General features: G+C 40.6%; 1 protein-coding gene across 2 annotated transcripts in view; it reads right to left on the bottom strand.

Annotated features, from left to right (window-relative positions):
* Positions 1-13880: 13880 nt before the first annotated feature.
* PHTF2 (putative homeodomain transcription factor 2) overlaps positions 13881-15796 on the bottom strand; it is a 184113-nt gene continuing 182197 nt past the window's right edge. The window contains exons 17-18 of one of the 2 annotated variants that reach the window (XM_069765133.1): positions 14879-15004; positions 13881-14329 (exon numbers count right to left, since the gene is read on the bottom strand). In XM_069765133.1, the coding sequence (XP_069621234.1) occupies positions 14309-14329; positions 14879-15004 (147 nt within the window). In that variant the 3' untranslated portion in view covers positions 13881-14308. The remainder of the gene's footprint in view (positions 14330-14878; positions 15005-15796) is intronic. The other variant, XM_069765135.1, reaches the window with a different exon arrangement.

The following is a 15796-nucleotide window of genomic DNA, read 5'->3' as shown; positions in this document are numbered from 1 at the left end:
ACCGCTAGGATTCGTTGAAGCGTTCCTGAGTTATTACCTCATAAAGGGACACTGGTCAGAATTGCAAAAAACGGCCAGGTCATTAAGGTCAAAATAGGCTGGGTCATGAAGGGGTTAAAAGGAGCAGCTAACATCGTTTTAGTGATTGAACCATTAACACAGGTGTGGGTGTTGATGAGGACAGGGCTGGCGATCAGTCATGATTAAGTAAGAATTACATCACTGGACACTTTAAAAGGAGGCTGGTGCTTGGTATCATTGTTTCTCTTCAGTTAACCATGGTTATCTCTAAAGAAACACGTGCAGCCATCATTGCACTGCACAAAAATGGCCTAACAGGGAAGAGTATCGCAGCTACAAAGATTGCACCTCAGTCAACAATCTATCGCATCATCAAGAACTTCAAGGAAAGAGCTTCCATTGTTGTCAAAAAGGCTCCAGGGTGCCCAAGAAAGACCAGCAAGCGTCAGGACCGTATCTTAAAACTGTTTCAGCTGCGGGATCGGACTACCAGCAGTGCCGAGCTTGCTCAGGAATGACAGCAGGCTGGTGTGAGTGCTTCTGCACGCACTGTGTGGCGGAGACTCTTTGAGCAAGGCCTGGTTTCAAGGAGGGCTGCAAAGAAGCCACTTCTCTCCAGAAAAAACATCAGGGACCGACTGATATTCTGCAAAAGGTACAGGGAGTGGACTGCTGAGGACTGGGGCAAAGTTATTTTCTCTGATGAATCCCCTTTTCGATTGTTTGGGACATCTGGAAAACAGCTTATTCGGAGAAGAGGTGAGCGCTACCACCAGTCTTGTCTCATGCCAACTGTAAAGCATCCTGAAACCATTCATGTGTGGGGTTGCTTCTCAGCCAAGGGAATCGGCTCACTCACAGTTTTGCCTAAAAACACAGCCATGAATAAATAATAATCTTTATTTTTATATAGCGCTAACATATTCCGTAGCGCTTTACAGGTTGCACACCATCATCACTGTCCCCGATGGGGCTCACAATCTAAACTCCCTATCAGTATGTCTTTGGAATGTGGGAGGAAACCGGAGTGCCCGGAGGAAACCCACGCAAACACGGAGAGAACATACAAACTCTTTGCAGATGTTGTCCTGGGTGGGATTAGAACCCAGGACCCCAGCGCTGCAAGGCTCCAGTGCTAACCACTGCGCCACCGTGCTGCCCCTGATAAAGAATGGTACAAGAATGTCCTCCAAGAGCAACTTCTCCCAACCGTCCAGGAGCAGTTTGGCGCCCAACAATGCCTTTTCCAGCATGATGGAGCACCTTGCCATAAAGCAAAGGTGATAACTAAATGGCTCATGGACAAAACATAGAGATTTTGGGTCCATGGCCTGGAAACTCCCCAGATCTTAATCCCATTGAGAACTTGTGGTCAATCATCAAGAGACGGGTGAACAAACAAAAACCCACAAATTCTGGCAAAATGCAAGCATTGATTATGCAAGAATGGACTGCTATCAGTCAGGATTTGGTCCAGAAGTTGATTGAGAGCATGCCAGGGAGAATTGCAGAGGTCTTGAAGAAGAAGGGTCAACACTGCAAATATTGACTTGCTGCATTAACTCATTCTGTCAATATAACCTATTGGTACTCATAATATGATTGCAATTATATTTCTGTATGTGATATAAACATCAGACAAACACTAATAAAAACCAGAGGGCAGCAGATCATGTGAAAATATAATTTTGGTGTCATTCTCAAAAATTTTGGCCATGACTGTAGTGCCTGTACATTATGCCCAGCTCATGTTTCTGGAGACACGCACCTGTAAGTTAAGCGGGCTCTTATCACTACAGAAATGCCAAACATGTGGGTGCTAAATGTGATATAGGCACATTGGGGCTCAGAAGGGAGGAGGGAATTTGGGAGCGGAGAATTTGCTGAATTTCTTTTGGGGGGTGAGAAGCCATTTTGCTTTTCCAGAGCCTTTGTGCTACTAGTAATATGGAAGCCCCCTATATTTCTGTTAACAAATGATGGACCTGAGTCAGGACTTGCTTTTTTTGTGGATTGAGTTGAAGCTTTTATTCGGAACATTTTACATACCATTTATGATCACATTTATCCAGCGCTCTACGCTTAGCACTTACATCGGGGTTTGAAACTAAATCTCCGAGTGACATGACAGATGGAACTTCCGAGGCATCCATTCACTATAATGAGGCAGAATTACTCCGTCTGGCCTCTGTTCAGTGATGTCCTTTTCAGAAGAGCACAAAATTGTGGCCAATGGCATCACCAGATTAAAGGTCCTATGGTGTCCACAGCGCCACCATCTGCCTCATTATAAGGAATCTTCCACCGGGTGTTCTGTCAATCACGTATTTCAGAGATTTACACGTAAACACCGGTGTAAATGTTCAGAGTAGAGCGCATAGCTATGGGACATAGCCTTGATCTGATGCTATATAACTATGATAATCTGCAATGCATCTGCACAGCAAAGTATTGGAGCAGCATCTGACAGGCAAGGAAGGTTATGTCAGCTCCTGCAAAAGCAGGTGCTCACAGGCCACCTTTCCTGAAGGCCCCGGTGGCAATCTTGCAGCTTGGGGTTTCCAACGAGATGCTGACAGCGACATCAGAGGGGTTAAATGCCCGTGATCGGTGCTACCACCGATCAAGGGCATTACTGCAGGATGTAAGTTTTTACATAGAGGTGACACTCACACCCGAGCGCTGCGGTGCTCAGCCTGAGGCTGTGCCGCCCAACATGAGGCCGTGCCGCCGTATAGACGCAGTTCCCGCAGAGCAGTATATGTACGTAACATGTCGGGAAGGAGTTAATACTAAAGGTGTGTGGGCCCTATTTTTTTTTTCAGTATTATACATTGGGGGGTGAGGGGGGGGGGTTGCCCGTTCCAGGGCCCAGCACCCTCATCTACACATCCTTCCCAGACATGTTTTTAATTGAGAGCTGTGTGCGTGTTTTCCTTTCCACTTCCCTATTCAGATGAGGCCTAATTTGGCACATGGTGAGGTAGGACATTAGTAAATATTCGGATACACCTTGACGTGGTTGGATGGCTTTTGGGCTCTTTCATAGAAAACATAAGGTTCTTTGTTAGCATTTTTATTTATTTTTTTATGTTATCCGCAATAGTTCAGTAATCGCAGTGTACGGACGTCTGGTGTATGTACGTTTATATATGGCCTGGTCATGGCATGCTACCTTGTCTTTAAACAGGCTTATGAAATTCGTAATTTGCTAAAAACAATGGAAACAAGTTCTGAGATGACGAATCATATTTCACTAGCAGGCTGCATTATGAATCTGAAGGCCCCAAACACGACTAAAGTCAGCTGAATACACAGACATCGATGGGTTCGTCAGAGTATCTATTATGTATGGGGGTGCTAGCCAACTGATGGCTGAAGGAGATGTCGATTGGGCAAGTCCAATTTCGGACTGCCGATTACATTGTTCTTCTGGAGATAAGCCGCCTGCCGACTCGGCAGCAGGCGTCTTTCTCAGAGAACACAGGAGTGCTCAATCAAGCGATTCGGTGTATGGCAAAAATTGATTAAGACAGCTGTTGTTCGAAGGATCGTTTAGCCGATACCCATTTAATGTGTATATGGCCCTTAAGTAGCACCCTACGAGTTTCTGGAAAACTTACCAAATCGCATAGTGCCTATTGTAAAATTTATTGGGAGTCTGGATTATTAGATTTGGATTTTCTAATGAAATTTAATCTAAATGTTACAACAAAAACATTTTTTCACCATCTCAGTGTTACAACTTTATGGGAACAATTTAGAGCAGCTTTTATAGCTGGTTACCGCTTTTAAATAGGCAAACACATGTAAGCCCTGATATCTGTGTAAGAGTCTCCCAATAAATAAACATCACACAACAATGGTTTTCATGGTTTTATTTAACGTTAAGGCTTTTCAGCATTTTTCTTAACTGGTGGTTTATTCACACGTTTGTTTTTAAAATATATAATTTGTGCAAAATGTAGTTCAGTGAATGCTTGTACCTTAATTTGAAAAACGACTTTATAAAATGGTTTCTATCAAGATCTAGAACACTACAGACACATAAAAGAATTGAAGCACATCAACAAATCAGCATGTAGTTCGCCCTTTCTTTCCGCTACTTCCAATGCACTTTGGTCATTAACAAGTTAGAAAAGAAAAATGTATTTTGTGGTGTTTGTGTGAACGCACGAGTAAGGACACAGTACTACATATGCATGACATACATCGGCATTCAACATTATTCAAACACTAGAGACTGAAAATATGAGATTGGAGATCTAAAGACAGACTTCCCAGAATGGGATTTCATGAATGCTGGTTTGTAACAGTGCCGACCTTATATACAAAGTCAAAACCAAGACATACACTTATTGCAACCAACACTGCTTCTGGAAATGTGAAACACTGTAGCAATACCTAAAACAAATAGATACTACTTTTGAGACTTATTGCTAAACCTTCTGTATCTGGAACATACCGTAATTAAAAGGATCACATTATTCTGAAATTCTTGAAGAAAGATTATTTTATCTGCTCGATTTCCCAAGAGCATTTAATTTAATTTTAAAGAGACACTATCACCTTTCATTCCCCTTGTAGACAACAGTCCTATAGCCAACCACTCTTACATAATGACGTACCCCAAATATACAGATTAACAGCATTTTCATTATTAAAATTATCTGTGCCTTCAGTCCTGCTGCCACAATAAATGCAAAATTGTGTAAGTGATCTGTTAACTTGGGATCCAGTGAAATTAGATAATTTCCCATCCTTCTGCTACGCCTTGGGCCGGATTCACACATCCGTGTTTCGCAGTCAGAGCATAGATTACACAGTGCAGATGGGCCATGGGTCTCCTGACCCAAAATTGAATATCTCATGTACGCCTACCTAAGAAATTGTCAAGTTCAAGTAGGGAAACCCACGCCAATATGAGAATCACGGATAGCAAAACACAGATGTAACTATTTAGAGAAATATGTCATAAGGAAGGTCTGACACTTAATAAATAAAGTGACAAGCAGAGGCAGGGAAAGAATAAAGGGAGGGGCTGCTTTCTATAACAAACTAGGAATGACGGGTAGGGTTTTCATACAGCTTGTTTATTGGTCACATGTTTTTGTCATTAATACTCAAAATTTCTCCGTAAAATTACATGTCCACAAGCAATCATGTTAATAGCGTTACAGTTTTTCTGCAAAAATGCCTAGTCATCTACTACGTTTTGTCTTCAGAGTTAAATACTTGAATGGAGTGGTAGGGCACACGCATGACCTTTGCGTCATTCAATTTGTATTGGTCAGGTTCTAGAAAACCAATTGCCATGTCAAAATTTAGAAAATTGATGCAAAAAGCATAAATTTCATGAAACCAGAGGAAAATTAAAAAAAAAAACAAACAAAAAAAAACCAGCAGTGTGGTTAACTAAAGTGAGTATGTTTTTACTTAGTCTGGTGATAGCATCCCTTTAAAGAATAATGTCCACAAATTAATTCATTGTAACCTAACAGGTATTTTTCCCATTTCTTACCATTTGCAGCTTTATTTTTTAAGTCGCTGTCCTGCAGACTTCATTTAACAATACCCGCTCTCTGATCAGTACAATCAAAAGTGCTTCATATTGCACACAAAATATGATACATGTTCGATAAGCTACTGAAAGTACTGTAGAAACTATCGAAATTCCTTATAGTGAAGGATCAGACATAGAGATTTATCATGAATGGACTTTTGAAAGTCTACACTGCCATTATGCCAAAAGTTTTGCATAAATTTACTTCATGTTTAACTAGAACACTTCTGGTTAGAGTTTTATCATTAGTTTTTATGTCCCACCATGCATTTTAAAAAGTTGTAATTCATGCAATTGGATTGCACTTATTTTTCCGGCTAATCAAGTCTACTTTTCCACCCATATTTTAAAAGTCACAAAAAAGTGTCAAAATTAGCAATTTTTGGTGTAAAAATTATAGAAAACAAAATTTGCGACTTTTTGAAACCAGAAAACTTAGACCTTGATAAATTCTCACCCCACAGGATGTACTGATGTCTCACTAAAGATCGGTTCAGAAATCTAGCGCTCCGCAGAGCGTCATAAACGACCAACCAATTGTTTAAGTCAAGTCGTGCTTTACAAAAGGCTCAATAAAACGTACCCTCCCAGGTTAGGAAACCCGAGGATAGCGAGTGGATCCTTATTAAATAGCGGTAGGTTGTTAACATGATGGACGTAGACCGTCCTTTGGTGCTTTTGGCCTTGCCAAACAAACTGTTTTTATATTTCCAGAAATTACATTCAGCACTACAAGTACATTTGTGAATGTCAATGCTTATGCTCAAAACTTAGATTTTAGCTACAGCTATATTTAAATAGACCTCAAACCCTAGTATGTCCTATCCCTGATGCTCTTGGTGAAGCTTTTCCCTGTGGATTACTGCATGTGAAAACCACATGGTTTATTTTAACATACAGACCCATAATGTCATTAGATAGAACAGAAAGACTAATTTCAGCAGCCACAATTTGTCTTCTGCATATCTACATGGCAGAAAACATTCTGATGTACAGTATACAGTCTAGGAGCAAGGTAAAGAGGAATGCTAAAAGGTGGCATCAAAGGAGTCAAGAAGAGCGAGGAGCACGACATTCAGGAAAGCACAGCTTACAACCTTTATTCACCAATATATGTAATGTTTGGCCCTTAGTGATCCCTGGGAAACATCATGAATAGTGACAGCTTGTGACCTCTACTTTCCACAAGTGCTGTAGTCCTCTTTCAGGCTTATATTTGATGGCTACCTTTATCAGAGACAGTGAAACTGCTCAACTACTGGACAAACCTTCATCAATGGTGCAATGGTGCTGTGTACACTACAAAAAAATTATTTGAAGGCTGTTGCTGATTGGCTGCAGCGGTCAGAAAATTGATTATAGTAGGACACCTGCGAGGGACACAGGGCTGAGAGTAGAGCCGATCCAGGAGGTAAGTATAGAGATTTTTCAATTTTGGCAGCACTCTTAGGCCATTAATAAGAGATTACTCGCTCTTAATGGTCTTGCTTATCTTCTGATGCCTCATTACATTTTCACAATAAAATAAAATAATAGTGACTGATCACATTATAATAAAAGAATGCTAGCTTCTGGATCCAATTTTAAATATTCTGAAGTGTATTTCCACTGGAATCCATGGTAGAGATTGAGGACAGACCTTCAGATTCCTGTGATTGTTCTGTGTGTGAATTAGCTCCTTTCAATAGGGCTAATCTGCGTGTGGCTACCTCTTATGGCTTGTAGGCAGAAGCCACATAAAAGGGTCACATGACACTTTAGCCGTTTTAAAATTCGTGGCTAAAAAAATCTGTACCTAGATAAATGCCAACCTGGATTTACCATTAAAAACTGGAAGAAGTTTGCAAGTACCGGTAATTTTCACATGGAATTTGGTGTGGAATACATAAAATCCACCTGAAAAAAACTGATGGTACATAGTCTAAACAGTCAACATCTAGCTAATCCCACCAATAGGTCCAGCATTATAAATCGTAGAACTAATGTACTTCTCTGACATTTGAAGACCTAACAATTGTCCCGTTCCTGCAGGTTTCAAAATGGCTTTTTATTTTTAGTAATAAAAGGCTATTCCTACATACGGTAGCTGCCTATAATTATTTTATGTTTTTCTTGGTATTGCTTAGATGCTGGTACAAATTCCTATTATGTGGAAACGAGTTACCGGAATTCAAATTGTTATTTTGTTAGACTTCAAAGACAATACTGTAGAACAGAAAATGCAATAACTTTACTTAAACTGAAATCCATCCTTACAAATAGGGACATTTAGATGAAACACTGTACACTTTGACATTTTTGGCACTGACAATATCCTGAACCTATTTATGGGGTAAAAAAGAAAAATAGCTTACATTTTTTCCCCCAAATAAATGTTAATACTTAAAAAGAAAAAAAAAAAAGCTTAACACAAATACAGAAACACGGTTGATAAAATGTTGACTCGCGTTGGTATAGGTAGAGGCCACACGCTAGTAACATCATATTGGGGAAATGGCATGAGCCAAAACTTAGACAAACTCAAAGCTTTTAAACAATAAAATACTACTACTAAATATCTACAAATAAATGTAACAGTAAAAGGTGACTTCAAATCCACATTACTGCAAATAGTCACAAACACATGTCATAATACACAACCTACAGAATAGTAACCAAGAATGGTTATTGCTTTAATGACAGCTTAACATGAAGCAATGTGAGCAAAACCATCATTGGAAGGTGGATTAAGGGGCTATCACATATTTGTTTCACAACTTTGTTGGTCAGCTCGAATACATAATTTTGGTAAACAAAAATAAAAGAACAGACATGGTCAAATCTGTGTAGTCACCTATAAATCAAATGCTAAGCACGCCTATATGTATGGTCTGTGGTTAGCCATAAATCGGCAAAATACAAAACAAGTTCCAATAGAAGTAGAAGCTAAAAAGGATTAGAGAAAAAAAACCTTTTGTTTATTTTCCTGTGTTTGCCCCCCCAAATTAAGTAAACCCCTCAATAAGCCATAACATTAAAACCACTGACAAGTAAAGTAACATCATTGTGTCTTTACAATGGCAAAAAGTGGAATACACTACGTAACAAAAAAGACAGCCAGTTAATGAAATTTATTTGTTGGAAGCACGAAAAATGGGCAAAACTAAGGATCTGAGCATTATTAATGATTACCAAAATGTGATATATAGTTTCCGAAACGGCAGGTTTTTATGTTTTTTTTGGGTAAGCAGAGATCAGTGCTGATAAAAAAAAAATAATAAAAAAAATTATATACAGGTCCTTCTCAAAAAATTAGCATATAGTGTTAAATTTCATTATTTACCATAATGTAATGATTACAATTAAACTTTCATATATTATAGATTCATTATCCACCAACTGAAATTTGTCAGGTCTTTTATTGTTTTAATACTGATGATTTTGGCATACAACTCCTGATAACCCAAAAAACCTGTCTCAATAAATTAGCATATCAAGAAAAGGTTCTCTAAACGACCTATTACCCTAATCTTCTGAATCAACTAATTAACTCTAAACACATGCAAAAGATACCTGAGGCTTTTATAAACTCCTGCCTGGTTCATTACTCAAAACCCCCATCATGGGTAAGACTAGCGACCTGACAGATGTCAAGAAGGCCATCATTGACACCCTCAAGCAAGAGGGTAAGACCCAGAAAGAAATTTCTCAACAAATAGGCTGTTCCCAGAGTGCTGTATCAAGGCACCTCAATGGTAAGTCTGTTGGAAGGAAACAATGTGGCAGAAAACGCTGTACAACGAGAAGAGGAGACCGGACCCTGAGGAAGATTGTGGAGAAGGACCGATTCCAGACCTTGGGGAACCTGAGGAAGCAGTGGACTGAGTCTGGTGTGGAAACATCCAGAGCCACCGTGCACAGGCGTGTGCAGGAAATGGGCTACAGGTGCCGCATTCCCCAGGTAAAGCCACTTTTGAAACATAAACAGCGGCAGAGGCGCCTGACCTGGGCTACAGAGAAGCAGCACTGGACTGTTGCTAAGTGGTCCCAAGTACTTTTTTCTGATGAAAGCAAATTTTGCATGTCATTCGGAAATCAAGGTGCCAGAGTCTGGAGGAAGACTGGGGAGAAGGAAATGCCAAAATGCCTGAAGTCCAGTGTCAAGTACCCACAGTCAGTGATGGTGTGGGGTGCCATGTCAGCTGCTGGTGTTGGTCCACTGTGTTTCATCAAGGGCAGGGTCAATGCAGCTAGCTATCAGGAGATTTTGGAGCACTTCATGCTTCCATCGGCTGAAATGCTTTATGGAGATGAAGATTTCATTTTTCAGCACGACCTGGCACCTGCTCACAGTGCCAAAACCACTGGTAAATGGTTTACTGACCATGGTATTACTGTGCTCAATTGGCCTGCCAACTCTCCTGACCTGAACCCCATAGAGAATCTGTGGGATATTGTGAAGAGAAAGTTGAGAGACGCAAGACCCAACACTCTGGATGAGCTTAAGGCCGCTATTGAAGCATCCTGGGCCTCCATAACATCTCAGCAGTGTCACAGGCTGATTGCCTCCATGCCACGCCGCATTGAAGCAGTCATTTCTGCCAAAGGATTCCCGACCAAGTATTGAGTGCATAACTGAACATTATTATTTGTTGGTTTTTTTGTTTGTTATTAAAAAACACTTTTATTTGATTGGATGGGTGAAATATGCTAATTTATTGAGACAGGTTTTTTGGGTTATCAGGAGTTGTATGCCAAAATCATCAGTATTAAAACAATAAAAGACCTGACAAATTTCAGTTGGTGGATAATGAATCTATAATATATGAAAGTTTAATTGTAATCATTACATTATGGTAAATAATGAAATTTAACACTATATGCTAATTTTTTGAGAAGGACCTGTATATATCTATCATGTATCCAAGGAAGGAGAAACGGTGAACCTGGGTTATGGGCATTCCTAGCCCAATGATGCAAATGAAGGAGAAAAGCTAGCTCGTCTGGTCCAATGGGCATGAATTGCTGAAAAAGTTAAAATTAACTATGGATATAATCTAAATGCTTTAGGTCACACAGTGCATTGCAGTTGGCAGAGAATAAGTCTACACAACCACAAATTGGTCTAATTGTCAATATTGAACCCTGTCCACTGCCAAAGGCACCTACAGTGGGTACACAAGCACCAAGACTGGGCTATGGAACCATCTTAAATCATGGATCTCTTTGCATCATGAGTGGCAGTGTACAGCGCATACCTGGGGAAGAGATATCAGCAGGGTGCACCATGAGAAGAAGGCAATCTTGTGCAGGCAGTGTGATGCTGGGAAACCTTGGTTCCTGACATTTATTTGGATGTCATGTTAAAACGGCTGTCCGGTCCAAACCAGTAAGTTTGCGGTCATTCTGCGTCACTCCAACTTAGAAACGCACTGTGCGCTGCTGGGATTCATGAGCCTGGATTGGATAGTATGTATGCGTTATACATACTCCTGGTCAGAGCCAGTCCAGTGGGTGAGGCCTTGTGTGGAGCGAGGCCGCACACTGTGGTCGGCCACACCCACTGGACGGCTGCGTCACTAGACCGGGTGCAGCCATGCTCAGTACAATCCTGGCGACTCCCCGAAGCACATAGGGCGTGCACTCGGGGGACTCATAAGTGTGGAGTCCCACAGATTGAGTACAGACTTTGTGATTTGGACCGGACAACCCCTTTAAGGCAATAAAGTAACAAACAAAATAAAAGCTGAACCTCTGTGATGCACCAATTATCTTATAACTGCATTTTTGGCCTTTAGGACACACCCCAGGTTTAGAGATCATAAAATGGGAATAACATATTTCCTTCTAATTAAAACTTCCATGGCAGTGTAAAGAACTGGAAGAGTCAAACCCACTCATTTTAATGCACTACTGTACATGAGGTCCTATTTCTCCTGTGCATAATAACCCCTCATAAGTTTTACAGCATACACACATCTACACAACACTGCTGCATCTACACACACACACACACACACACACACAAGTCCTGCTACATATGCGCACACACAGTGATTTCAAGTGAAGTGAAAACACTACCGCATTCTGAAGTTCCTGCCAGGAATGCGACGGATCACACGACCTTAAGGGTCCTTTAAATAACCAGGAGTTGATGTCGAAGTCCTGGTAGCTTCACCTCCTGTGCTGCGGCATAGTTCCTCTCAGTGATTGGGAAGGAAGCAGTGGCATATCAAGCTGCCTCCAGACTAAGACGCCCACATTTTTCTGCCAGATTTTTTATTTGTCAAAAGTGTGTTTTTTAGTCCAAAAATATGTCAATCTGATTAGTTGTGGTAGTGTATTTCAATTTTCCCAGTTTAAAGTATGCCCTGAAAAATGTATTTTCTTAGGTTGGGCTATTACAAAAAGTAACCAAGGTACTTCTCTTTATCACCATTATTATTTGGAGCCTTGTCCCTTCATTCAGTCACCCTCATGTGTATGCGGAGAAAGTAAGTGCAGACACTGGCTCTGCCACAGGGCAGTACAGATTAAGCTGTAGGAGCCAATGTAGAAGAAAAGATGCCGGGGTGTTTGTATAGAGCAAGCACGGTTTACCTTATGTGGGATGACAACATCCAAACCAAAAAAGACATACTGCAGTGACCTAAAATGCACTAAACATGCAATCAAAATACTGAAAATGGTGTAACCCAAGTGTGACCAGAATCTTATCTCACCATCGTCAACCAACAGAGTAACACTGCAAGTTTTAGTAACCTAATGCTCCCAGACCGATGTTATTCACACCAGTCTTGATGTGGGCTGTGGTGGAGTCAGATGATCCCGATACATTAACAAGTGCAAGCCAAAAGTCGCTAAATATTTACGCAACTTGGAGTTGGGCAAAGATTTTGCAACGGCCTGAAAACTGGTGAAAACATTTTGATGAATCACAGCCAATATGGATTGGGCAGCAACCTGCAACACTGAAAGGGGAAACTTTTTGTTACGCAGTTATTGTTTAAAGGGTCCCTTTTGATATAATTTGTGGTTGGGAAGGCAATATCACAAATTGTCTGTAAATGTGCATTTGTTGCTCTCGAGATTTATTTGTATTCTGTTCATACTGTTTAGAGAACAAAATACAAAGAAATGTCATTAGACATCATCTCTAGTGATGAGTGAAAGTGCCCTATAAGGAGTTACCCGAGTATCTTGGGCGTGCCAGGATGATATGTTAGAGTCCATGCGGCTGCCTAACAAACAGGCAATCACGGCATGTGTTACTGCTTTCTAACAGCCACGAATCTTGCAGCTGCCGGGCCTCGAACATGTGATACTTTGATAACACCCGAGCATGCTTCGATAACCCCTTATTCGAGAACATTCACGCACCACTAATAATTTCCCCCAAAATTATCATTTTGCAGTGAAAACAGGCTACCAATCAAGAGCAAAAGGCTTGTTTTTAGGGTGAAATGATCTTTTGTTCAGCACTTTCTCGGCAGCACATCCTGTGTAACCATGACTCATGCTGCTGAGAACAATGGCAGCACAGAACATTCAGTGTGCAAAGAAGAGTGCAGTCTGCCTGTGTTAACAGGGTATTAAAGTTGACTTTCAGCCGTCGATTAATGCCGCCGATCATTCGGTGTAAACGCAACTTAAAAAGTGTCTGCCCCGTCTGCTGAGATACTACTGTGACCTGGTGATAGTTAATCAGCTCATGGTACAGGTTATCTACAGGTCTCAGCAGGGCAGCTTCCTACTGATAAGCCACAGTCATTACCACCCTGGACAAAATCAGTGTGAAATGACAAGCAAGGTTATTTAGGGATCGGTTTAGAATTACATTTCCTCCATTTGCATTTTTTTCTATTTTCAGGTAACCCCATCAACGTAAAAAATATAACACTAAAACAACAAAAAAAAAGTCACAAGACAATCCCAATGTAGATTGAAAAACTAACCGAACAACTAAGAGATATTGGTTTTGAAACCATGAAGGAAACACTTACCTGAACCAACAGACACTTTCTAGGAAATAGGGCTATGTCATGAGGTATGGGAAACAAAGCTGGAAACCAAACAGTGATAGCTCCCCTGAAATCCCCTACCAAGTTTTGGCCAACAATCCAAATATTAAATAAGGAAATAATCTACTTCACATTTGTAATGCCAAAGAAAATGTACGGGGTTGACGCACTCCACTTTCTTATGTAACAGGGCCGATTAGCGCGAGAAGTTCTGTATATTGTATCATTCAGCTCATCATAGCTGGGAACACCGCTCCAGACGCTTGAACTTTCCTAGCAGCTGACAAAACCGAGGAACGACGAAACTTGGAGGCTTTATTCCTCAATTACTGACAACCTTTGAGTGTCCGATTCTGTTGCGTTTTCCCCTTTTGTATTCCTGCCGCCGCTGGATTTTCACACAACCCCTCATGACAATGACATGCGTCAGACTTCGGCTCTCCAATGTCTGCAGGGGCTTCTCCAAAGAGGTGCTGGTTGCCTTGCCTTGATGCGTAGAAGCACGATCTACCACCACAGGCGAAAATAATAGAAAAATAAAAAACAGCAAACACTGACAAGGTAAAATAAATAAAGAAATTGCACAAGTCAGTCAGACGTAAACACTTCAGTTTTGATAGCCATGTCTTGCCATAGGCCTCAGCTTCCGGACAGAAGCACAGTAACCGCTGAGAGGCAGCTTATTGTATGCCACACAACCGGTGCAAGAGCCATCTGTTCACCATCATGATTTGATCTTCCATAACTAGAAAGAAAAGTAAAAATAAAAAAAAAATTACCAAAAAATAGAATACAAACCTAATAGTTTTTGGTTTCTACATGTTGGAGTTGGATAAAATAATAATTGAAGCTTAATTAAAGCAAAAAAATATCAGTTTTTAATTATTTTATTTATGCATTTTTGACCATCCAGCTTCTTGACAGCAAAGTGATTAGGTTTTAACCTGATGCGGGGTTAGTGCATTTACACTGCACGATTATTGGGGATTTTATTTCACCACTTAAATTATCGTGCTGCCCTGTAGAATACAGTTTCCAGACTATTTTTATAAGGAATGCCATAAAAACAAGACTTATAAACAAAGTTGGAATTAAATTTTTTTTAATGTAATGTATTTATTAGGGAAAACGGGCACCATTCTGCTGCTCCCATTTCTTTTACCTGAAGGTTCACTGTAATTCTTCACATCTTATATAATGACATGCACTATTGATTACTGCCAAGTAAAATCAATAAGTATTAGTTAATGGATAGCCCCGTAAAACTGGAGCGTTCTGCAAGTAAAAAGCTTACCTTGAGATTGAATCCCAGCAGATCACTAATAACACCCGAAACAGCAGATAAAATAACCACCTGAGTGATATTATACAGTAAGGGATTCATGGTCAGACCGTATAACCTAAAGGGACTGTCCAATTCCTTCAAAAGGGAAAAAAACATAAGCAAGTTTATTAGAAAATCAGCATAAAATCAAATCCCAACATCAGAATGTTGCCCTTCAATTCTACGACAGCGACGTGCGATTAGAGATCTTGAATAATAATGTGCCGCTCTGATGATGTTGTTTCCACTTAACCCTTTCAGATGATCGATATTACTTCAAAGGCATTTTAGAGATACGAGAAAGATGCGACTTGACAAATAAAAGCTTTCTCCTGTTCTACTGCAGGCTCGGATCCGACGTCCCACAAGGGAAAGCAGCGTGGATACGGCTTCGTCTAAACAAGGCCTAAAGCTGTTTGCAGCTCACAATTGTGTTGCTTCACTTCTATTAGTTCTTCCATTTATTCGGGAACCTGAGTGTGGCCCTTTGGGGAGAGCTGCCTGGCGAGCTTACGGCTTAACCGTCGTCAAAATGCTTCAGCAAGTCAGCGCTCAAATCATGTACAACAGAGAAGTCCCATCACAGCTGGTACTGCCATTGCCAAGGGGGACGTATGCATCACTGTCTATATAGAAAATGGTGAGCGCCAAGGAAATCAACACGCAACGCCAACTGGATCAGAGATGCATTCAGCTCTCTGCTCTGTAGGGTTTGTATTGGCTTGGCAGAAACAAGAAAAAGAAAAACTTCTCTACATCTTAAAAGGTAATCTGTCACACCTATCAGAGTAGAATAATGTAAAAATAGGGAGCCAGAATGCAGTGATGTCTTACTTACTGGGCTGCTTGGTGTACAGTAGTTTTAATAAAATCAGCAGGAGACTATCA

The sequence above is a fragment of the Ranitomeya imitator genome, chromosome 4, assembly GCF_032444005.1.
Source record: "Ranitomeya imitator isolate aRanImi1 chromosome 4, aRanImi1.pri, whole genome shotgun sequence".
Taxonomy (NCBI): domain Eukaryota; kingdom Metazoa; phylum Chordata; class Amphibia; order Anura; family Dendrobatidae; genus Ranitomeya; species Ranitomeya imitator.
Note: the sequence above shows the minus strand (reverse complement) of the source record. Positions and strands in the feature narration are given on the sequence as shown.